Below are 24,315 nucleotides of genomic sequence, written 5' to 3' on the forward strand. Positions count from 1 at the left end.
TATCGCATACGTGTCGTCGATCGGTGAATCGCTTAGATCGATTTCTTTATTCGGACCGGTCGCCATTTTATCGCAGTCTTGTTTTAAATTTTAATTTTAATTATTTATTCGCTCGAAATTTTTCGGGCTGATCGCTCCAATCTCCCACTCTACAGTCGCCAGCCCCACGTTGGGAGCCAATTGTAATGGTATGCAGTTTTGTCGGTGCCTATGCACCTAGAAACTGCATCCGTCGAGGGTTCGAGCCTCACGACTCCTGAGACCGAAATTAATTAAATTTTAAAGTTAAGAAAAGAAAAGAGACTGGCGAGAGAGCGAGGAGAGCGTTCACGAACGATCAGCTGAGCGCGTAAATATTATGGCGAGTCGGGAGGCCTGTCGACCGAATCTGGATTTAGCGAGTTTTTCTAACATTGGAGCCTTTGCTTCCGCACCGTTTCGCACGAATTGGCGATTTAAATTTCTCGGAAAATTATTCACCGTTCCGGATTGCTTTAAATTAAATGAGGTGCAATCCCAATTCTATTATATCTTCCCAGTACACGTGCTTCCGGTTTTTCTGTTGACGGATGTAGGGAAAGGAAGGATGGAATTTGATTCTCAGTAAGAACGGCTTATCCCGTTGTCGGTGCGTTCTATAGTTTCATCATTGAATCATCAGGATTTGGAATGATGGAATTTTGGGTGTTAGGATAAATTTAAACTGTTACGAGTCTTAGGGAAGTTCGTTCCTACTCCGTGCCCTAAGTTTGTAAATCTTTCGTTTTTCTCGATCCGCGCACCGAAATTTATTTCTAGCTCAGGGCTAGTTGACCCTAAGGGAGCGAATTTGAGGTCCCTTGTTGAACCTCGGTTTGAGAATACTACTCGGCCTGTGGGACTGGCTGATCAGCCTAAACGAACTCTACCTTTACTTAATGAGTTTTAATGCTTGGGTCGCGGACGAATGGGTTCCGCGAATCTATGCGTCTTCCCGGAGTTGTGCTCTACGGGGGTTAGTCTCACTTATTCTAAGTTAACCAGTCGCGGATATTGACTGGTGAGTGGGTTTGGCTTTTTGGAAAATGGTGTTCGCGAGTTGGTGCAATACCAAGACCGATGGGATAATGAAGGAGTCTTAATTGGAGGAATTTGAGGGGTGAAGGATGCAGGAGTGGCGATTGTGCCAGACCCGTTGGATTTTAAGGTTCCTGTAACAGAAAGTACTCACCTGGAGCATCAAATTCCCCGATCGCAAACGGACGAGTACAATAACGGTTATCATGTTGTACGCGCTGCGATCGAGCCTAAGGTTCAGATATAAGAGAGCTCTCCGTCCGCGGTGCTTCGCGCTCGCGGTCCGTGGCCCCCTCTCCCAGGGCCTCCCTACCCGCTCGCAACTATTATCGCGCATGCTCGAATAGAGCCGAATTACTAGTCCCTATGTACAGCCGCGCATGTTAAACACCTGACCCGTTACAATAATGTACATATTTTTTCATGTATATTATATGAATGTTGAATGTTTAAAATTAGGTATACTGTCTATAGACGACACGGACATTTGTACATGCTACAACACATTCCGTATACTTTTGTATACATCTATTATACATATATGTTTATGCCAAATATCTTATGTATGTATACCCTGTGTGCATGTTCCGTGTGGAATAATGGGAATGAAACTGTCGTTATTTTGTAGCTGCATAACACGTAGAAAGGTCGTCTCTTAGCGTTTTTTCGAATAACAAATCGTTCGGGTGAAAACAGCCGCATTAATCAAAGTCGTGAGTGTTCATTTAGCAATCGGATTTCTTATAATTCGTGGTGGTGGAAATCGTGGAGGCATTTGAATTAGACGCGGTAGACTCAGAACAGACCCGAAAAGCTGTTAGACTATCCTGGGGGTAGACTACCCCTGGTGAAACGTGATATAGAGCAAAAATTCACGATTATAGGGGTCAAGTGAAATCTGATGAAAATAAGTAATCGATGGTATCTGCATCTATTAAGAGAATATTGTCGAGGGAAAAAGCACCTCCATTTGAAACCACCTACCTTACAAACGTTGAAAAAATTTCTTTTTCTCGAAATACATATGATATTTCCCTTTTCAAAAAATCCGTGGGTAAAACATTGTCGCCGTTTCATTCGTTCTTTGATTGGCTGTCGAAGACACATGAATCGCGTTCGTCGGACGACCTCAGTCGTATCACTTGACAGTTTGCATTTTGACAGTTCGTGAATCAATAAGAAAAAAAAAAGATACGTGCTACGCACAATTTTTGAAGGATTTGTGGTTTCAGCAAGATGTAATGTGGATTTGAGATTACCCCTTATTGATTTAAAGAGAAATTTACATTTGTGAAGCGATTGGATAAAAAGTGAAAATTATAAAGAATGAATAAGTTATGAATAACTTAAAATGCGTTATATTTTACATATCTTGATAGATCGCGTTTATCGCGAATAAAAATAATTTTCGAGGAAGGTTATAAAAGTAATCATAAGTATACGAAGTCTTCATGTATTTTCTTTGCAGTATTATGATGTAGTTTACTAACATTTCAGCTTTATTTCGGCAAAATTGTCTGTGCTTGTACAGCTGATTGAGAGAAGAATCTGTGCATGTGTGCATCTGTATCTATCAGCGTGTGTATTGCGACGGGAAGTAGGAGTCTCGCACCCACACCCTGCAAATATTTTACTCCGCCATCTTTTCCCGCAATAGTTCTGCGATCGGTCGGGCGTTGGGCTTTGAAGGCCCGTAACGGCTCGCTTTAATTTATCTGAGGCGCCAGGTATGCCTCGGCATACCACGAGCCAGTGGTCTCTTCCGGCTACGACCTTCCGCCCGGCGCCCGGAACACGCGAGAGGATTCGGCCTCCGGCCACTCAGCCCCGCGGGAACCAATCCGGGCCCCTCGCGGCACGGCAGAGATGGGGGGTTCCGGAAAGGAGCGAAACGGCGAACGGATTCAACGGTGAGGCAGATTGGGATTCTCAAAAAGCAAAACCTAGACCCTCCTTAACCAACCGATTTCTCGGGAACTCGTTTACTATATCCAACTGGACACTTTGGTGCCCTCGCGGTACTATTACTTCCGGTCCGACGATAAATTGGAGCGGGCGGCTCCCCTCGACACTTCCCCTGGCGCCCCGAGAGAACCAAAAAGGGCCCAAGGCCAAACTTTACCGCCGCCCGAGCGCCCGTGACAATGGGGACCGATTCGAGCCGGGCGGGTTAATAACGATTATCCGGGGGGGGGCACTTTTCACAAAACATAAACCCGGTATTTACACGCGACAAATGAGTCCCGGGTCTACAATCCGAAAACGACCGTGACGGCGGCTATGCGCATTACCTTAAGGTCTCAACGCGGCCGTAACCCCCAACGCGAAAAATGGCGGACGGTGGGTCGCACGTCGAGGAGGATTCGGGACACTTTTATCGGGCGTGGAGCGGAAGTGAATTTTTAATGCCTTTCCCATAACCGGATTCGCTTACCGGTACGGTGCAGGCATCACCCCAAAGGCGGCAGTTACAATCACGGTCCTACCCAAAGCTCGTGGCGGTAGAAGAAGGCGGTTTCCCACACTCCCAGCAGTTCTCGGTGTATCATGGACAACGAGCTCTGCGGTTCGCCAGGACCTCCGAATTTCGGAAGCCCCCCTCCCGTACTTCCGTCGAACGCCGTCAAAGCTGCCATGCGCCGTCAATTGACCGTGCGTTAGATGTCCCGATAGGTATCGCGGCACAATAATTGGGATCCCGATTTTTCCTCCTCGACTCGTACCGACCGTGGTAATGACCCGCCAGGTCAGCCCATATGCGATACTTATTAAGTAACAATTCTTACACTAACGAATTTTTACAACACATACTTACAGCTAAGGATTGCCCAAGATGACGCCGAGAGCCACCAATCGATGCTGAAATTAAATAATACACAATTCGGTACTCACCGCTACCGCTATGCCCCCTTGATTGTGACGGCAGAATCCTGCCTCATCACAGTATGTACCTGTTTATGTTTGTGTGTCCGCGCCCGTTTGAACGCATCCTTATGTGTCTGCGTGTGTCCGTGTCGGGCTCTCCGAATGTCTGTCGGTGCGTGTGAGAGGGCGGGAGAAGGGGGAGGGTCGACGAGAGGAGTGAAGAGGGAGAAAAGGGGTGAGAGAGAAAGAGGGGGTAAGGGATGGTGTGGGAGAATGAGAGAAAAAAGAGAGGGTAAGAAAGGGTAGAAGACGGTGGGATACGGGAGGGTGAGAGAGGATGCGAGAGGATGAAAGTGGGTGAGAGACGGTGAAGGAGATTGAGAGACGATTAGGAAGGCCGAGGGAGAGTGAAAGAGGATATGAGGTCTGAAATAAAATTTCGACGTACTTGAAGACTTGCATATATCATGGATATTGTCGCGTCCTAAATTCAACACGGACGTGATCGCACGCCAACTTAATTTTGTGCGATTAATTCAATGAATGAACAGACTTTTTGTTAACGACAAAAAATATAACTTTATTTGACAAGCACCAAGTGCGAGGTGTAGACGTGTAATTCTGTATGTGTTGACCTTATCGGTTCATCGGCTGATGAACTGTCGTAGACAAGAAAAACTATGTTTAAGGAAAACGTTGTGCAAAGATGGGGATCGCGATTTGATAGGTTGTTGCTGAACAATGGTTTCTGATTGGGCGCTTTTCTAACGGTAATTATAAAAAACGCCCAGACTGGCGAGTGAGGCGGTACCTTCGTAACGGTACCCTAAGGTGGACTCGCACTCAGGATTTACTGTCGGAAATCCCTGAACTTGAGTCAGCGCCGTTGACAGTGTTTAAATACAATAAACGACCAAACGGTTCCAACTTAGGGCCAATAATTGCCGGCAGAAGGTATGCGGGGATTAGGCTTCCTCAAATCAGTCGGAAATTGCCTCTTTGCCGACGACGCTAGTCACTGAATTACTTTATGGTTTTGTTCACGTCGCAACATGCCGCCCGCCTTGAACGATCGGCGTTCAATTATTATAATCTATACAATGAAATAAAAGGCTGTCGCTTATATGACATTGGCATTGTCCTTATCCGTGCTAATGGGAAGAGGGCAGATCCTCTTTACGCTTTTAACATAAACACCATTAGCAGTTTTTAATGTCACTACACGAACAATGCTGTCCTTTCCAGGATGAATTTCGATTATTCGCCCCAGAATCCATTTCATTGGAGGCAGATTGTCATCCTTGATTATGACTAAGGCGCCGACCTTGATGTCCGCTGCGCCAAGATGCCATTTGTTGCGCACATGTAACTCGTTTAGGTACTCCTTGTACCAGCGGGTTCAAAAATGTTGTTTCGTCCTTTGGATATGCTGCCATGCTGACAATCGATTTGCAGCAATTTCATGAAAGTCATGCTCTGGGACGCTCATCAATGAATCGCCTACAAGGAAATGACTTGGTGCGAGTGCGATAAGGTCATTAGGATCGGAAGAGATTGGTGTCAAAGGGCGAGAATTTAAAATCGCTTCGATTTCAATTACATATGTGTTAAGTTGCTCAAATGTAAAAAGCTCTTGCCCTACAGTGCGGATCATGTGATGCTTAAATGACGACCGATGCTTCCCAGAGGCCGCCGAAATGTAGCGATTGTAGTGGTGAGAAGTGCCAACTAATTCCTTGGTCCGCTAGATTATGGATGATTTTATTTTCGTTCTTCTCAGTAGAAAGAAATTCTTGAATTTCAACTAATTCATTCTTAGCCCCTGTGAAGTTAGTCGCATTGTCTGAATATATGTTCTTTGACTTACCACGTCTCGCGAAAAATCGTTCTAAACAAGTTAAGAATGCTTCGGTCGTTAAATCACTGACCAGTTCCAAATGTACCGCTTTTGTGCAGAAACAAACAAAAACGGCAACGTAAACCTTAAATTTATTGCGATTTCTGAATCGTTTTTCTTTGATAAAAAACGGTCCGCAATAATCGACACCAATGTTTTCAAAAGGCCGTGTCAAGCGAAGTCGATTCCTAGGTAAGGCGCCCAAGAGATAAGTCGGTATCACGGGTTTGGCTCAAAAACAACGAATACATTTGTGAATAATGCGTCGCGTAGTGTTTTTGCCATCGATAGGCCAATAATGCTGACGCACTGCATTTAACGTAGCTTGCGTACCGGCATGCATGTGTCTTTCATGCTCGTGAATTATTATCAAATTCGTGATGTGATGTGAACGAGGGAGTAGCGCCGGATGTTTATGGTCATAGTCAATTATAGCGTGCTTCAACCTACCGCCTACTCGAAGAATATCATCAGAGTCTATGAATGGATTTAAAGAAATTAATTTGCTTCTCGTACTAAGGCTCTTGTTATTCTTTAAATCATTCATTTCTCTTCCAAGTTCTTGACCTTATACCATTGTTAAAATGCGATTGTGAGCGTTTTGAAGCCCCGTTATACGGAGCTCCCCAATTTGTTTCTTATTTTGTGACGAGTTTAATCTAAACCGCAAACAGTATGCAATAATTCGTTTAAGCGTGATGAATGATGAGAATTGTTTAAAAATGCAATAGTTGTCGCTGACAACGTTAAGACTAACTGCTGCACGTCGTTCTGGGACGTCAATCGGAGAAAGCTGTTTAATCGGCCATGTATGCTCATTCCGAGAAAGCCATGTTGGCCCGTGTACCCAAAGGTAATTTTCTATTCATTCCACGACTGTTTGGCCTCGCGAAACATAATCAGCGGGATTATCCCCCGATGACACATGGTACCACTTATTTACTTCGGTGTTGGATTGTATTTCTGCGACCCGGTTAGTAATGAAAGTCTTTAACTGATGCGGCGACATATGAATCCAATACAATGCTATGGTCGAATCTGACCAGAATCTCACGCTATCAAACTTGATCATTAAAGCAGTCGTGGTAGCTTGGTAGAGTTTGGATAACAATACAGCCGCACATAATTCCAGTCTTGGAAGCAAAACCGATTTTAGAGGAGCTACTCGCGATTTTGAGCACACGAGTCGCACCGTATGGAGGTCACTGCAGTTTGTCGATCTCAGATAAATGCAAGCGCCATATGCACCTTCGCTGGCATCGCAGAATCCGTGAAGCATAATCTTTGAAGAAGAATCGGCGATCATTTTTCGTGCTATTTTGAAGTTATTCAGTACCGGCAGCTGAGATCTATAGTTTTCCCACGCACTATGGAACGATTGTGGGACCGATTCGTCCCATCCTGAGTTAAGCTTCCATAGCTGTTGCATAATGATTTTAGCCTTAACAATGACTGGCCCGAGAAGTCCTAGAGGATCAAAAAGTTGAGCGATACTGGACAGAATCGTTCTTTTGGTTACTTATTTGTGAACATTATGAATGTTTACCGTGTAATTGATCGTGTCATGGGCCGAATTCCAATAAACTCCGAGAGTCTTTACGATAGTCGATGAATCTAAGTAGATATTTTGTTCTTGTACCGAGACTTTCAAATCGTGAATTAGTATGGGCTCGTTTGATGACCATTGACGAAGATTAAAGTTGCCTAACTTGTAAGTTTTATGATCTCGTCGCGCAATGCTATTGTTTCCTCGAATGTGCTGGCTCCTGTAAGAACATCGTCAACATAGAAGTCTTGCCTGAGCGCGTTCGCGGCACGCGGGAACGACTTTCCTTCTTCAGCCGCTAACTGATGAAGGCATCGAATCGATAAGAACGGCGCTGATGCCGTTCCAGACGTGGCGTATCAAGTCTGAATGTTTTAAGAGGAGAGTCGCGATTTTCGCGCCAAAGAATTTTCTGGTAAACCGCGTCCTTTGCTTTGACACGCACCTGTCTATACATTTTCTCAATATCAGCGGTTAAAACATACGCGTGTAGACGAAACCTGGTAATCAATGAAAAGATATCATCCTGAATTGTAGGTCCGACCATCAGTGTATCATTCAAGGAAGTCCCATTTACCGTTTTCGCTGAGCCGTCAAAAACGACTCTCACCTTTGTCGTCAAACTCGAATCTTTAATTACCGCACGGTGAGGTAAATAATAACCTTCGTGTATAGAGGCTGAGTTTGTAATATCGGTCGTGTGCCCTAATGTCTCATACTCTTGCAAGAACTGACTATACTGACCTTTTAGTTGGGTGTTTTGCTCTAATTTCCTCTCCAACGCATGAAAACGTTTTAGAGCCATATCGTAAGATTCTGCTAATTCGCTTTTTTTATCATTAAAAGGTAGCTTGACGATGTATCGTCCTGACGAATCGCGACGCGTGTTTTCTTGGAAGTGACGCTCGCACGACTCTTCTTCCTTTGACATGTATGTCTTTGAGGGATATTCCTCAATTTCCCAGAATTTACTTAACTGAGAATCAAGTGTTGCTGTTGCTATATGACAAGAAGTCGTTTTCGTTTGCGCAATATTGTTTCCAATTGCACCTTTTTTTTTTTCCGGGAGGAAAAACCTTCAAAAGGTTCCCTGCGCTGGTGTTCAGACGCATAGGGATATGTGGGATTTTTACCCGCTAAAAAACCTCCCTTGTGCACTTCCAAAAGGCGCTTCGGAACCGTGTTAAGCATTGCCTCGGAGCGCCCCGCGTCTTGGTGCGAGCTAAGCTTCTTCTGTAGCCCGCCATTCTTCTTCACCCTTGGTCTTTAAGATGCCGCAACACCTTGCATTGATAGCCTCCCAGCTCGCCGCGTCCTGGAGCATTGTTTCCACTATGTTTGATCTGTTGATAGGTCGTCCAATTTTGATCTCAGCTATCTGCTTTGTGTCGTTCCATCTTGGGCAATGGAATATCGTGTGTTCCGCGGTGTCGCTTGAGGTGCAGTAGACGCAAGAGTCGTTGTCTCTCTTGCCAATTCTCAGAAGATAGCTCCCGAAATTCCCGTGGCCGCTTAGGGCCTGGGTTAGGTAGTAATTGACATCTCCGTGGCTTCTAGAGGTCCACGCATGGAGTTCCAGGATGAGCATTTTGGTTCATGCCCCCTCGTTAGCCCTTTGCCAACGATTCTGCCAACTCTCCATGAGGCACTTCCTGTTGACAATTTTCGAGTCGCTATCCGCTCCATAATTCTAGTACCGTTCTTTGGCAAGCAGGTCGATTGGCGGGTCTGAGGCAATAACTTGCAGGGCCATGGTTGAAACTGTGCGGTACGCACAGCAGACCCTTATCAGCACACTCCGTTGTGTCTTCAGCAGGCGTTGTCTGAGCCTGCCGGTTCTGAGGGCTTCGGCCCATACGGGAGCAGCATAAAGGAGTATGGAGGTAACCACCGTGCTGAGTAAACGCCGGATACAAGTTTTAGGGTCCCCTATCCTGGGCATTAGCTTGCGTAGGGTCATGGCCGTACCTTCGGCTTTTTCGGCGGCGTTGTCTACGTGGTGTTTCCACGAGAGTCTGTGATCAAGGTGTACGCCGAGATATTTGATAGTAGTCTTGGCGGTCTTCACGTTGCCCAGGATATCTACTGACATCACGCGCACATGCTTCCTGACAGTAAGGGCAATAACCTCTGACTTCTCAGGTGCGAGTTCCAACTCGTTCTCAGTCATCCAGGTATTGATCGCCGAAATCATCGCCTCAGCTTTCGCCACTACACCCGTCCTCGTTAGTGTCAATTACCACGACAATTAGGTCGTCGGGGAACGCGACCAGGCGGCAGCCTGAGTTGCCAGGGAGATTCTCGAGTTCCAGTACACTATCGTATAGAACGTTCCGCAGTAGTGGCCCCAGGACCGAGCCCTGTGGAACTCCGCATGTCACTGGTCTTGTTGTGCCATCGACTAGGAGGCTCCTATCGGTGAAGTAGCTCATGACGAGCTGGACTAAATACGTCGAGACCCCTCTGCGTTGGAGAGACTCTACTATTGGTCGCCAGGGTGCAGTGTTAAAGGCATTCTTGACGTCTAAGGCAACTGCGAGGCAGATTTCTCTTTGCCTCCAGTTACCCTTGTTCGTGGCGCGAGCTATACGGACTACCTCCTGTATAGCCTCTACTGTGAATCTCCCTTCGCGGAAGCCGAATTGTTTGTCGGATAGGCCTCCCCGTGCATCGAGTTCATCATTCAGCCATGTGACAATAATGCGTTCGAGCACCTTTGCCGTTGTATCGATGAGGCATATTGGTCTAGGGATTGACCCAATCGGCTTACTGGGTTTCGGGACCAAAACGAGTCTGGCGGTTTTCCACATTGGAGGGATGACTTCTGAGGACATAATCTCAGTATAGACCCTCGCAAAAACCTCTGGATGGGTGCAGGCAGCAATTTTAACCACTTCAGGTGGTACGCCATCTGGGCCCGCTGCTCTGTTTGGCTTGAGTCTTGCAGCGGCCCTAATAACCTCGTCCTTTGTGATTGGGGGCGGTGGTTGCGATAGAGCTACTCTCTCCTATGCTGTGATTGGTCTCGTTGGGAACAGTATGTCCGCGAACTCCATCTTGCGGTCAGTGGTCATTGTAAAATGTTTCCTGACCCCAGTTCTTTTACACGCTATGCGATAGCCGTCACCCCAAAGGCTATCGTCCACCGCCTTAACGATACAATCCCAGAATTTACGTTTAGCGGTTTTGGTACTAACCCGTAATACTTTCCTTGCCTCGCGGTATGCGGTGCGGCTGGCGTCCAGTTCGTCGCTACTTATGATGCGCGATGCCTTGTTTCGCGTCCACGCTCGCTTGTTGCGTAGACAGATTCGGTGGAGTGTCGCAATCTCCTCATTCCACCAATACACCGCTTTCCTGTGTGGTCTGCCGGTTCCGGATAGCGCGGCCTGGCAAGACCTTCTGAGAGCCTCGATCACCGTGCCCGGTTCCAAGTTCTCCAGCCGGCTGAGCTCGAGATGAATTTTATTCATAAGTGTCGTTCCAATTGCACCTGAAATGATCCAACCTAACACTGTTTTTTTGCAAAATCACCACTTGATTAGATAGTTTAATCTGCCCTATACATAAAAGTTTGTAAAACAATTCTGCTCCTATTAAAGCGTCAATTTCAGACGGCTTATAAAAATCTGGATCTAACTGGATGTTTTCCGGTATTTGCATCAAAGACGGGTTGATTTGTTGCGACGGCAAAAAGTTGGAAATACGTGGCAATACTAAAAACGTTAGTTCTGAGACAAAGTTTGTACATTTTTATTTGACCGTTGTCTTTACAGAGTCCTTAATTCGCGTGGAAAGTTGATTCAGTCGTGAGACTGGTATGTTGATCGCATTTCTCTGTAATCGTAAGTCTGATGCTAATTTCTCTGTGATGAAATTAGTTTGAGATCCTGAATCTAGAAGTACCTTACACTCAATTGGTCTGTTGAAATTATCGAGAATATTTACCCGCGCGGTTGATAATAATACTTCCGATGGCAAATATGCGGTCAAAGTAGTACGCGGCAGATCAGAGGCTGTCTCGTATTCACTTCGCGCAGGCAATTGTCGGTTCATCGGCTGATGAACTTCTGTCGTAGACAAGAAAAACTATGTTTAAGGAAAAGCGGTTAGCAACCCTTTAAATGGTTCAGAATAAAGATTAGTTACTTATAGAATCGAGTGGAGGCCATAAAGTGAGGAAAATGATAGACCATGAAAGTATTGTACTAGCATACATCGTTAGATATTTTTGAAAGTTTATGTACTGTTACTTTCACATTATATATTAATAATTCAAAGTTATAGGAACGGTTATTAATCGAGCTGTATTTGTACTTGTCTTGGGGTAACTGATTTCGCTACTTTAAAAGGCCATCGGTACAACGGTCAAATTGTTCTAAACTTGTCAGCAACGGTTGATTTCATAACTTTAGTAGGTTGAACATGAATAATAGTTTTTTGGTCTTTCTTTGTAAAAATAAAGTGATTACTACTGCTACTTCAGAAGGTTTGTTGTACTTTTTTTTCCATTACTAACAAGATAGTGGCAACTGATTCTTTGTAGGAATGTTCGTAGTGCTTCCGGAAGGTGAAGTGACATCAGGCAATGAACTTGTCTTTTTTTTACATCAAAGGTGTTTTTGTTGGGATTTCTATTCTTTTTGTAAAGAGGTAAGTCAAAATAATGTGGGATTTTCACCGGACAAAATATTGAATGATATATTAGAAATATTAATAAAACNTTTGGAAATGCGTCGCCATGGCAGACCCTGAAGTGGCCACTTTGAAGAACCCCCCCAATTGGTCATAAACTTCGAGTCCTTTCTCTAGCTATTTTCTAACCACGTGCAGGACACTCCTTCGAGAAAGAGTGCCTCGCATTGTCCATGGCCAAATGTTGCCCAAATGTTCTTCAGGCCGCCTCAATCAGATGGTTCAACAACTTCAATATAATAATATTTGGAACCTTCTTAGCTCTATTTCTTCATGTACGTCGCCGATCTCTTGTCTATCACGGAGGTGAAACTAACGATGTCAGTCACAGCTGTCTCTTGTATAGTTGAAATCGCGGTACTGTAAATGTAATGGAAATTACGGTATTATTCAATGTATCCACAATTCATACGACCGCTTTTACTTACGTAAAGTTGAGTAACGACGTAATGTTGAGTGACAATTCTAATATCATTTGACATCGTACAGAGAGATGTAATAAATTCAGATGCATCTTGCTGTATACTTTGACAAAATTGAATTCCTGCAAAGCGTCGAACAGAGATCGATGAAAGACATTGCTTCTTCTGCGTATAAGCTTCGAGTAACATTACTAAAGCATTTTTATCTTTCTGGCTGATAAGTTGTTTCCTAATTTATTTGCTATTAAATAAACATTGAATTACAGCATTCGCGTATGACGAAACACCATCGGTATTATGAAACCCGTTGATAAACCAAGTTCGTTTGGTAAGATTCATTTCCTTTGGCAGTTGACAATTTACTACATGATTACTTATTGCCCAAGCTGCATCGCGTACTTGGAGCCCACGACTCTTCGAAATATTTATCAGAGAAGATCGGGACGATATTGTTTTCGTAGTCTGTTATATTCAATTATAGCTAATTCATTGGCTTGAACAGAGTGCGGATCGTAATTAATTAAATGCAGACCGTTAAGTGACGTTACTCTTGACAGAGCGACATAAGCTTGTCCATAACTAAATATGGAATTACCTGCATCTATAACAGCGTTTTTTAAGCTCAACCCTTGACTTTTGTGAATAGTAATGCCGTAGCTGAGGCACAGGGGAAACTGTTTTCAAATAACATATGCTCTATCCATTACTTCAAATTTAACACTTACACGTTCAATTTCGTGCACTGATTCATTTAATAAAGCTATCTTTATTTTATCTACACTACTGTCATTAAGAGAGCGAGAACAGGAAACGATTGTTCCTATTGTACCATTAACAAGTCCCAACGTTACGTCAATTTTACTGATCATAACTCTTGCTCCAACTTGAATGGTAATTACTTTTGCCAAACCAGCTGTTCTAGTAGTATCCTCCTCATCTTTGTCTAATATCTTAGACACACGTTTCTTAAAATAAGGAACACAGTCTACAGAATCAAGCGCTGTTAATTTTATTTCTTCAGCCGGTATTCGATGTAACATAGCATCGTTTAGAACCTGAGGCCCTATTCTCGAAACTGTGACCCTAGATGTCGCATGCGAGAATAAAAACGATATTCTTGAGTCCATCTCGCGTACGACAATGAAGTCGCATACGAGAATTTTCGAACGTTTCATCTCGAGTGGGTCCTACCCACTCGAAGCTGGAAATCGCATATGAGAATTCTAGGGACAAGCATACTTTTCCTTTAAACTGAGGTTATGTGACATGGTGGTTAGGAGAGCGCAATTGTCAAGAAAAAAATGGTAAGGAAATAAAAAGTGTAATTACACAAATTTCTGGTGGTTTAACTGAACATAGGTAATGCGACGGGTTTTCCTGCTCCCGGTCGGCAAATCGTCCTACGCCCGGGTTCAAGTCTGAACCCGGTCGAGCCCGGGTGCCGAGCCCGTCTGAAGTCGAGCCCGGTCTTCGGCCCTTCCGACGGCCCGATTTATTTAGGGCGCCAGGTGCGCGCGCGCATCTCGGGCTGTCGGGACCCGGTAGCCCGGAACACGATGACCCCGCCTGCTAATCGCGGCTCCCGGACGTAGCCAACCGGCCACTCAGCCCCGCGAGGACCTTACGCCCTTCGCGGCACGGCAGAGGTGGGGGGTTCGGCGCGGTTCCCTCCGAGTGCGAAGGTGTCCCTTCCCGTCCTACGGTTCGGCGGGAATTGCGGGAAGGCAAAGAAAAGATAATAAAAATGGTGGCGATAACGAACCCCGACGGGATCGAACTTTTATTCGTGGGCCGCCCACCTGGATCGCGCCTGATAATCAATTAACCGTTACAGAGGAAAAGGGGGCGCCCGTCGAACGAGACGGGCGCTTGGCGGGGCGCAAAAAAAAACAATAAAATTGAGTCGCGGTGGAATTAGGGATTCCCCTCGGTAGGGGACCCTACGGGCACAACGCCCGGCCGGGATGACTTATTGGGCCCCCTTGGTGCCTTGATGAGGGCCCGGCGCCCGGAAACTGCGCACTCGAAATGGCTCCGGCCCGCGGTCGGCACCCTATCCTCGCCCACCGCGTCCTGCGCGCACGCAGCCTCGGAATTTATGATTTCTTTCACGGTATGGGGCTCGGTAAAATAGGCGGGCGAGGATCTCTTCCCGGACCTTCGTACGGACTCTACCACGGGACGCGATCTCGACACTCCTTCGGCCCACGAGGAGTGGAAGGTGCCGCCCGGCGCGACAATGGCGGCCCGGACCCGATCCTGCACGCGGTCATCGGCCGACCGCACGCACCGAAACCCGGGTGTCGGCACCCTCCGGCCGTCGTCGGGATTCCGGCTCACAATTAACGCGACACTAAATCCGGGACGAACGCGAGAAACGGCGGACGGCGAAATTGGCTCGCGACAATATCGGCGGGACAGGAAACAGCGCGACTTAGGAAGCCCCCTGGGCAGGTTCGGGCTCACCGGTCGCCGGTCTCTGGGCGGGAATTCCTCCGGACGGAAAGAAGCGCAGCGGCGTTCGTCGGGATGTTCTCCTCGGGACGGGACGGTCCCCAGCTACGGCGGGCGTCGGGACGGGACGCTCCTGTTCGGAACTCTGCGGGAGCCGCTTCGCTGGGCACCGGAGGTCCTTCCTCGTGGTTAGTCCCTTTGGCAATGGCGGTGTCGTTGACCGAACTTCCGCTCCCGCCTTGATGTTCACCTAGCGGGCCTTGCTGAACCTAAGTCCGGGAGCCGACCTGCCCTCTGGCCCCGCCGAAGTGGGTCACTAGGCCGACTAATTAGGTCGGCCACCGGCCGATGGCAGCAGGTCCTCCTAATTGCGGGAGCTTCACGTGTCCCCCGAGATTGGGCAACCGGCGGTACTCCTCAGCCGGCACGCAGTGCCTTGGTACCTAGTGTCTTAATGCCACCCTTTTTCTTTATTTTCTCGTTCCCCCGCCTTAACCTAATGATTGCCAAGGGGACCCCTCCGCACTCCGGCCTTTCATATACCCCTTGTAACGGGTGGAGAAATTCACCACGTCACAGTAAATAGATTGTAACAATGATTTAGTTGTTCGAAATTAGCACAAAGTTGTAAATCGAAAATTAACTTACTATTAATTTAATTAAATTTATAGCAATAATGGATCCGCAAAATGTAGTAGCACAACTTCATATCGCTGCGCAATTGAAAAACGCTTATGATTTCGGTGAAGGATCACGTTTTCGAGAACGGGATGATGCATTCGACTTGCCCGAATGTCAGTTCGTTAAACTATTCAGGTTGAAAAAAGAAACGGCAGAACGAGTAATTAATATTGTAGTTGAAAATTCTACAGAACCGTCACGTTCTTCAGCTTTGGACACAACTGTTCAAGTGAGTTTAGATAATACGTAAAAGTTTATTTAGATAATTTAGATGATACCTAAATACATATATTTTGTTCTTAATAAAACGTTATTCTTCTGAAGGTTTTAACTGCATTACGGTTTTATGCATCCGAAAGTTATCAAAATTGCATTGGAAGCAATGTTAATATGGCAAAAAGTCAACCCTCCGTCAGTAGATGCATTCACAATGTAACAAATATTTTGAATTTACCACAAATTTTCGACAGTTGGATACATTTCCCACGGAACATAGGGGAGGCAGAACAGTTGCGTAACAGGTGAGGGAGAACTTATATTTTGTATAGTAATGTCTATACATATTCTACTACATTTAGTTTACTTTTTCAGATTTTGGGTGGAACACCGCTTTCCTGGAGTAATTTGTTGCATAGATTGTACACATGTAGCGATTTTCCCACCTTCAAAAGATGACCAACAATTTCCGGAACATATTTACGTTAATAGAAAAGGATATCACTCGAGTAACGTCCAGTTGGTAAGGAAATGAAATTATAAAATTAAACCAGACATTTATGTAGATAATGCTATTAAAATATAATTTGCAGATATGTGATCCAGATCTGAAAATAATAAATGTAAATGGCCGATATTCTGGAAGCACTCATGATTCTTATATTTGGAACAACAGTAATGTTCTCCCTGTAATGCAAGAAATGTACAATCGGGGACGCAGCTTCTTCTTGTTAGGTAATATTTCGAAATTTGTTATTGTTTCTTTCAAACAGTTCAAGCTGTAGTTAAAGCATCGCATTGCGATAAAGCGATCATTGCTGTTAAAATACTCAATACTCAATAGGCAGCATTGTGGTTACCCAACATTTTTCCAAGTGTAACTTTATCAAATATCTTAACACGCCACAGCCCGACGATTTCAAACTAAAACCAGCCTGTACATCCACGCTCAACCACAACATTACAGACCGGTCACGAATATACTCGCGATGGTCAGTAACGTTCGGGCACTAAAGTACGATTATACGCGAAACTGGTCCATAAAGTGACAATATCCCCGAAGTAATTCTTGAATATGTTCTGAGAGAAGTGTTTACGATGTTAATTTGTTTTATTTATAGGTGACTCCGGTTATGCACTAAGACCGTGGATGATGACTCCGGTTGGAGGCGATGAAGACGATGTGGCAGTACAGAGATACAACTCCCGGCAAAGATGTACAAGATCACTTATTGAACGATGCAACGGACTTTGGAAAATGAGATTTCGTTGCTTGTTGAAGCACAGAGTACTGCATTACCAGCCAGACGTGTGCTCGAAGATCATTAATGCATGCGCAGTGTGGCACAACATGTGTATTCAGGACAACTGTAGACCTGACCCAGAAGAGGAAGAGGAAGAGCTAGACTTCGGTATGTTTGATAATGCGATAAATGAAGCGCAAAACATTCCAATTAGAAACGTTAAGTTAGCTGCTGGACGAAGAATTCGCGATAATTTAATAAGACGCTATTTTATTGCGTAACGCCTTTTTCATTTAATTCAAAATAAATATCTTTATACTGCGACGTGGTTTCCGCCACAAAACTCGACGCCCGAACACTACTAACACTCGCGGAATGGGCGCCAGTCGCCACCGGGCGACACTAAATCCCTACTCTACTTCGCGACTCTACGTTCGCGGTTCACAATACTCGGGGTCGCGGGTTCCCGGTCTAAATAACGATACTTATTATACGCCGCGATCGCATCCTCCTCGCTGCTACCGGTCACTGAATCTATTCTTATTCAAAAATGGCGCGGCCCTAACGGACAAGGACCGGGCGCCTTATCACAAACAATCAAAAAAAAAAATATAACGTAATCAAGGCCGTATGGCCAATACCTTAATTCTCGACGAAGGGACTCCTGGTTTCTCGTCTCTCTCGTCTCTCTCTCTCTCTCTCTCTCTCTCTCTCTCTCTCTCTCTCTCTCTCTCTCTATTTCCAATTTCCACTCAAAAATGCACTGGCACGTCTCTTCTCCTCGGCGGTCCATCCAAGAAGAAGGAGCCAGGCTCCCTTTGTTTTTTATTACCCGGCAACACGCGCGAGCCGGGCACGCGACGCCGGACACCCCCCCCCCACCCGATGACCGATCCGATTGGCCGGCGCATCCTAAAGTCTTTGGCCATTGGCCCGGGGCACGCGCCTCGGACCGCTCNATTTTGACGGTTGTTCCATGAAAATTGGTCGAGTGCTTCTATATGAAACAGCAAACTCACCGCCTTTCACGGCCAACTTTGAAGCCTGATTTCACCCCCTAAAAGTGTTTATCCGCCGATAAAAAAAAACACGGGTCCCTTAGATTTTAGTCCTCTATAACATATTTAAAAATGAACAAAATCGGAGGGGGACACCTCAGGTACCTTCCTTGTAAGAGATATACCATACGCGTTACCGTTTACTACGAACGAATATTGAATTAAATTAAACATGTATCGCTAGTAGCAACGAGACACGCGCGCCGAAGTACGCTTCTCGTAGAATGTAAAAGAAGAAAATTTACCGTTTATAGTTTCGGTATCCGTTAATTAATTGCTACCAAAGGGTCGTTCTCGAAATCGAATTGGAACCAGACGAAATCGCAACCAAAGGTGCGGATACTCCATCGAACGGAACACCGAATCCATGTACAAATGTTATATACCGAATGTCGATTTTAACCTTATTAAGATGATGTGAAAACGGCGTCAAAGAGGTTTCGTTTATGGTACGTTTCTCCGAAAGGTGGGTCCACCGAATCGGTTCAAACTCGACAATGTGAATATCAAGTCTATCAGGAAGGTTCTGAATCCATAATAATTTCAATTTTTTAAAATTTGTTTATAGACATATACAAAATTAATCCGACGGACGAGACACCTATTTGCGAGAAAGGGATAATCGGCGCGATCCGCGAATATAGCGAAAGCGAAAACCAGAAAAATTCCCGACAGAAAAACTAATGCATGCTGCGGAAAAATATGTTTTGAAACTTAAATGCACATAGCGACGTCCCTTACCCCGAGCTAACAGTAGGCAATTATATTCAGCGGGTCGTCCGAGGTCCTTACCGCGCCAATCCGAAAAAGGGGCATTTATGGCCCCTGCAATAAGGGAATTACCGCCCGCGGAACCTTCTAGCTTAAAGTAACGAGTAACGAAATCTATTCTTCGGCGACACTAAATCCCTACTCTACTTCGCGACTCTACGTTCGCGGTTCACAATACTCGGGGTCGCGGGTTCCCAGTCTAAATAACGGTACTTATTATACGCCGCGATCGCGTCCTCCTCGCTGCTACCGGTCACTGAATCTATTCTTATTCAAAAATGGTGCGGCCCTATCGGACAAGGACCGTGCGCCTTATCACAAACAATCAAAAGATATAACGTAATCAAGGCCGTATGGCCAATACCTTAATTCTCGCCGAAGGGACTCCTTGAGGTCTCTCTCTCTCTCTCTCTCTCTCTCTCTCTCTCTCTCTCTCTCTCTCTCTCTCTCTCTCTCTCTCTCTCTCTCTCTCTCTCTCTCTCTCTCNGGATTCGGAGTTGCTTATCGCCTTTCACATCACCTTAATGTATAGGATATTGGCCTTCTTTCGATGTCGGGTCTTCACGGGATTGCTGTCTTAGTCCGCATGTTCTTCGATGTCCTGCTCTTCTTCATCGTTCGTAACTTCACCCGTTCCTGTCGCTGTCGTCGACTTCTTGGCGATTCTTGAGATTGCAACGCGAAACCAAGCCATCATTTTCGCCCGGATTGCCTCCCGCGTTGCGTCCTTGCAGTCTAGTGTTACGTCTGCAATGAGAATTTTAGTGTAACGAGAATACAAGTTATAAAGATATCAATTGCATTTTAGTTCACGAATAAAAGCTTTAACTCACAACATATTCTCTGTACAATCTGTAAGTTACGTAGAGGTGCCTTTCCCTTACGTCCTTCCCAGCTGAATTTTGCGGCCAGATCATCGCTGAATGTTGCTCGCAGCATTTGCTTTATTCGGACCTCGGTCCTGTTTCCTCCGATGGACCGTAAGTAGGCATCCTGTAATGGCGATGAAAAAAAGACTTGGTATTCTTACTTGTAACTTTAATGGGCATCAATGAAATAATAAAAAAAAAAGAAGAGATAACACGCGGTACAACATTCAAAACTATTATCGATGCTACATTGGATTAACGAGGCCGTCTAACGATCCTACTCACCATGTTTTCTCTTTCTCTTTCGTCCTGAAGGAGTCGCTCGACGTTCTCCACGTCGGATTCCGTAACCATAGGAAACAGGATCTCAAGATGTCTATACGGCCTCTGCTCCAGTCCAGTTTCTGCGTTCGTACCCAAACCTCGGCGGACGAGAATTTCCAGTAGTTCCAGGGCTCTGTTAACATTTTGATTCAAAATCAAAATGTCTCGACCCATTTCATTGAGTCTTCCTGTAAATTGAAAAACAAAAATCGATACTTTAACCGACATTCAATAGTCATCGATAAGGATTCCATGGACGCCAGTACAGATTTTCCTTGGCATCTCAAAGTATTTGAATCGCGGTTCAAATGACAATGACAATCTGCCAAGCAAATAGACAAGGGCTATTTCGTAGTATCGCGTGGACTTACTTTCAGTGTTAAGCGCGTGGTCATTTCTTCCATTTTCCGTGCCTCGTTCCACCGTTATCGTCGGTACTGAGCGCCTTTCTCTTGGCGCTGTTTGTAACGTGGCGGGCATTTTACCTGTATTAAAGTGCGTTTGCGTTAGCATAGAAATACCGGAGTGTTTGAATACGAACGAAAGATTAACGGAAACAAATGCGACTTACATCGCTCGGGACCATTCAGCACCCTCTCCCTTATGATAATCGGCGCCACGGGCTTTTTCCGCGTGGCAACCAAAGAGCAGGTATCAATCGAGGTAGCTGCAATGTCATTTTAATTATTTATAGTAGCGGCAATGCATTAACTTAAAATTTATTCGACGTACATTTATTCAAAAACCTGGAGGCGGAATCATTCGACAGAGAGGGCGGGATCGCGGGTACCGGAGGCAACCTCTTCGTCGATGCCCGACGATTCGTTTCGTCCGAGTCGCTATCGGATTCAACTGCCTTTCGTTTACGCAGCTTCCTGTCCTCCTTTGCTTCCGCATCCGTGCTGACGTCGGAATACATTAATGCCCTCGCAGCCCTTTCATCGGCTTCGTCGAGGGTTTCTGGCAACAACAGGATTCAAGATATTTTAGTTACCATAACTAAAATTATCAACAAGACCGAACCAAGGATCGACGGTTAAATTTGTGCACAGCATACCATATTTCCCAAATATTCTTAGCACCGGATATTCTCCCCAGGAATCATTCGGTTCCTCTTCTTTTCGGATAGCCCGTCTGATACGATCGTCCGAAGTGTAAGGCGGATAGCGACAGGTGCAGCGATCATTTTCGAGCCAGAGTTCTGGAACCACTTGCACTCCGCGTTGGAATTCAACTACGGCGAACATCGCCTCCTCCCTTAAGTACGCTGCACTAATGTCTGAAATAAGCTAAAAAAAAAGGTCAATTCACACTATTCGACGCGATGCGACACGCGTCGGATAGTGCGAATCGACCTTAACGCGCGGCTACAAAGTCAAGATCTGCACAACAACTAATCGAAAGTTTAGAGTTTGTTGGCGAGTCAAGCGATTGCAGGTTTAGAGTGGAACCGTATAAAGGTAGTCCTTCCTAGATAACGATAAACTGACTTCGTTCATCCCGATGAATCAGTGGTACGATCGCGTAACAGTTCCGACTAGCGGGTAGCAAGAGCTTCACGCACTTTGTGACCGTCCCTTCGATCTTCCAGCAGCAGGGGGTGGACAGATCACGGGCGCGAAAAGTGCTCAACAACGACGAATCGCACGGTGTGCGATACAAGTTTTCGACCGACAGAAACTTGCGCCCTATAGCGACCAAACCTCCATCGACGGCCGTAGCAAAATTTTGTACCACGATTACGTCATTCGATAAAAGGAAGCAATTATCGGGCTCTCGTATACCTACAGAAAAAGTAGGGAACTGCAAGGTACGGAACTGTGGACCCCGGCAACCCGGTAACAGAAGACCATCGCTGTGTTCGTTCCTTGCTCTCATACTTCTACCGAAATATCGACGATCGTTGCGAACTTCTAATCGGGCAAGTTCGGAGTAACGATTGCTTATCTGCTGCAACGGCTTTTCTGGCTTACGAATTAAGCTTTTCAAATGCCGCAGAAAATTCTCAAAGGGAAACGCGCTAAATCCGTCCAATTCCCCGAAATTAGAAACGTCCGAAGCCAAGTGTATAACCGTGAACATTATGAGACACATACTGTCTTCCAAACAGATCCGAAAAGCAGGAGACGAAATGTCTCAGCAAAGAATTGGCGTATCGTACGGTATCCGCGTCTTGCGGAACACTTAGAAGACGTATCGCGACGTGTAACGCGAGGAAATTTGCGACGATGCCGTGACTTTCATCGGCTATGGCCGTTAAGGCTACGGGACCCGAGTAGAGCAAGAATTGTCTGAATTCCGTGGCTTTCCACTTGCCGTATTCTTCGATGTTTCGGGGTTTTCGAGATAACTCTACCGGTATTTGGGACCCAATTTGCTCGAGATACTCGGTCATAACGGTAGCGTTTCGGGTGGTCAAGAATCGAACTCGAAGAGGACCTTTGAACCACAAAGTAATCAATTTCTTCACAACTCCTATGCACACGAGGTGCATGTAATCAAGCGGGACTTGAGAAACCAAACCAAAATCTCTAATCGTAGCGAGAGCGCTCAAACCGAGCCGGTATTCTCCTTCGCCCCGCGTATTCAGTTCTGCGCGCATGCCATCGTCGGTTCGAAGAGGAGAATCCATATCAGGGAAACATATTCTTCTCTCAAGGTACTCGCCTTCCGCCGTGCATCTGGAACAGCTGGAATAACCGGCGTGACCTCTGGTCATTAAAGTGAAGGATTTCGCAACCGCGTCACATATGACGGAATGAATGGAAACATCAATTTGAATTTCGCCGAAACCGATACCGGTGTTGCTTAGGCTTTCAGCCTCTTGGACGAGAGTTCGTAAGAATTCGAAAGCCGAGGATGGCTTTCCCTCGCCGAACCAGCATCCGATTAAAAATACAGGACCATAGGGCAATACGCGACCGAGAATGGGCCAAAGCTGTTTTGAATTGCTTCGGCTAACCGGAAGACCGTCAATTCCTATCTGCACCCGATCAAGTGTCGGATTCGAATTCGAGTTACGCATCAGGTACTCGCGAATCCCCCTTTCGAGCCCAAAATGACAGTATTTTCCATTGAGTGGTAATTCGCATACGTTGGCATCTCGAGGCGTTTTCAACAAAACCTTTCCATTTCGAGGCAAATCGTAACGAGGAAAATGTGTTTTCAATAAAGAAAGCAAGGAAGTCAAATGAAGATGTTTAATTTTACACGCGACACCCCAGGAAGCTAAATTGCGACGAAGACTGTCGACTTCGTTAATACAGAGGTCGCTACTTGGAGCAGCAATCGCTGTGCTTCCCTCGAATGAATTTAAATCGACATTCAGATGTAGTCGATTTGTACATGAAATATCGCAGGATCGCGTTACGTTACTACACGTTCCATCGTTGGCATCGACCGACCGCGGCACTTCGGTCGAAAGGGGTGTGTCGGCCAAATGATCGGTTAACGTTTTACACGACGTCGTCGATCGAGACCGTAACCTTTCCGCATTATGCCGACAAGCTATTAACCGTCTAAGGTGCCTACTAGACATATCACTCAACGACTTTCGTTTCGGCATGTCGACCGTTGAGCGTTTCGCTCTTTCTGCCCTTCGTACGCCTTAAAATCGTAAAGAATGGACGATACTTAACTTACGAAACCCCCTTTGGTATCCAAGACGATACGCGATGAAATAACCGCCGCGAATGCCGCGATTAGCGGACTCTCAAGGGCGTCTACGGGCGATCTGCAGTCTAAATTAATACAAATAGCGTTACTAACAAGGAAGGTACCTGAGGTGTCCCCCTCCGATTTTGTTCATTTTTAAATATGTTATAGTGGACCAAAATCTAAGGGACCCGTGTTTTTTTTTATCGGCGGATAAACACTTTTAGGGGGTGAAATCAGGCTTCAAAGTTGGCCGTGAAAGGGGGTGAGTTTGCTGTTTCATATAGAAGCACTCAACCAATTTTCATGGAACAACCGTCAAAATGTAGGGAATGAAGAATTATGAAACATGCATTTGGAATTTTTCGAAAAAATTCAATTTAAAGGGGTGAGCCACCCCTTTGAATACTTCTTTTACCCCTTACGCGAGCAGTAATTGCTCTATCCAAATGAAACTTAGTTAATTTATTGACCAGGACAATACAAAAAAAAGCATATTTTGTTTTTTTTCGAAAAACGAATTTTAAGGGTTGTAACAACCCTTTAATAAAATGATGTATAAC

General features: G+C 45.5%; 2 protein-coding genes across 2 annotated transcripts; one reads left to right on the forward strand and one right to left on the reverse strand.

The window, feature by feature from the left end:
• Nucleotides 1-6,761: 6,761 nt before the first annotated feature.
• LOC105696715 lies at nt 6,762-8,169 on the reverse strand (the record flags this gene model as incomplete). The annotated part of the gene is made up of 2 exons (XM_023434217.1): nt 8,084-8,169; nt 6,762-7,311 (listed from the first exon to the last, which is right to left on the reverse strand). Coding segments are annotated over exons 1-2 (636 nt in total), but the record flags the coding sequence as incomplete, so codon positions are not given.
• A 7,442-nt stretch (nt 8,170-15,611) lies between these two features.
• On the forward strand, nt 15,612-18,818 carry LOC105696716 (putative nuclease HARBI1). The gene is made up of 6 exons (XM_023434218.1): nt 15,612-15,845; nt 15,941-16,137; nt 16,208-16,355; nt 16,426-16,567; nt 16,954-17,244; nt 18,703-18,818. Exons 1-6 carry the CDS (start codon nt 15,612-15,614, stop codon nt 18,816-18,818), a joined length of 1,128 nt encoding a protein of 375 aa, XP_023289986.1.
• Nucleotides 18,819-24,315: the final 5,497 nt, after the last annotated feature.

This window comes from Orussus abietinus, unplaced genomic scaffold, assembly GCF_000612105.2.
Source record: "Orussus abietinus isolate OABI.00-Male unplaced genomic scaffold, Oabi_2.0 scaffold767, whole genome shotgun sequence".
NCBI classification, from domain to species: Eukaryota; Metazoa; Arthropoda; class Insecta; order Hymenoptera; family Orussidae; genus Orussus; species Orussus abietinus.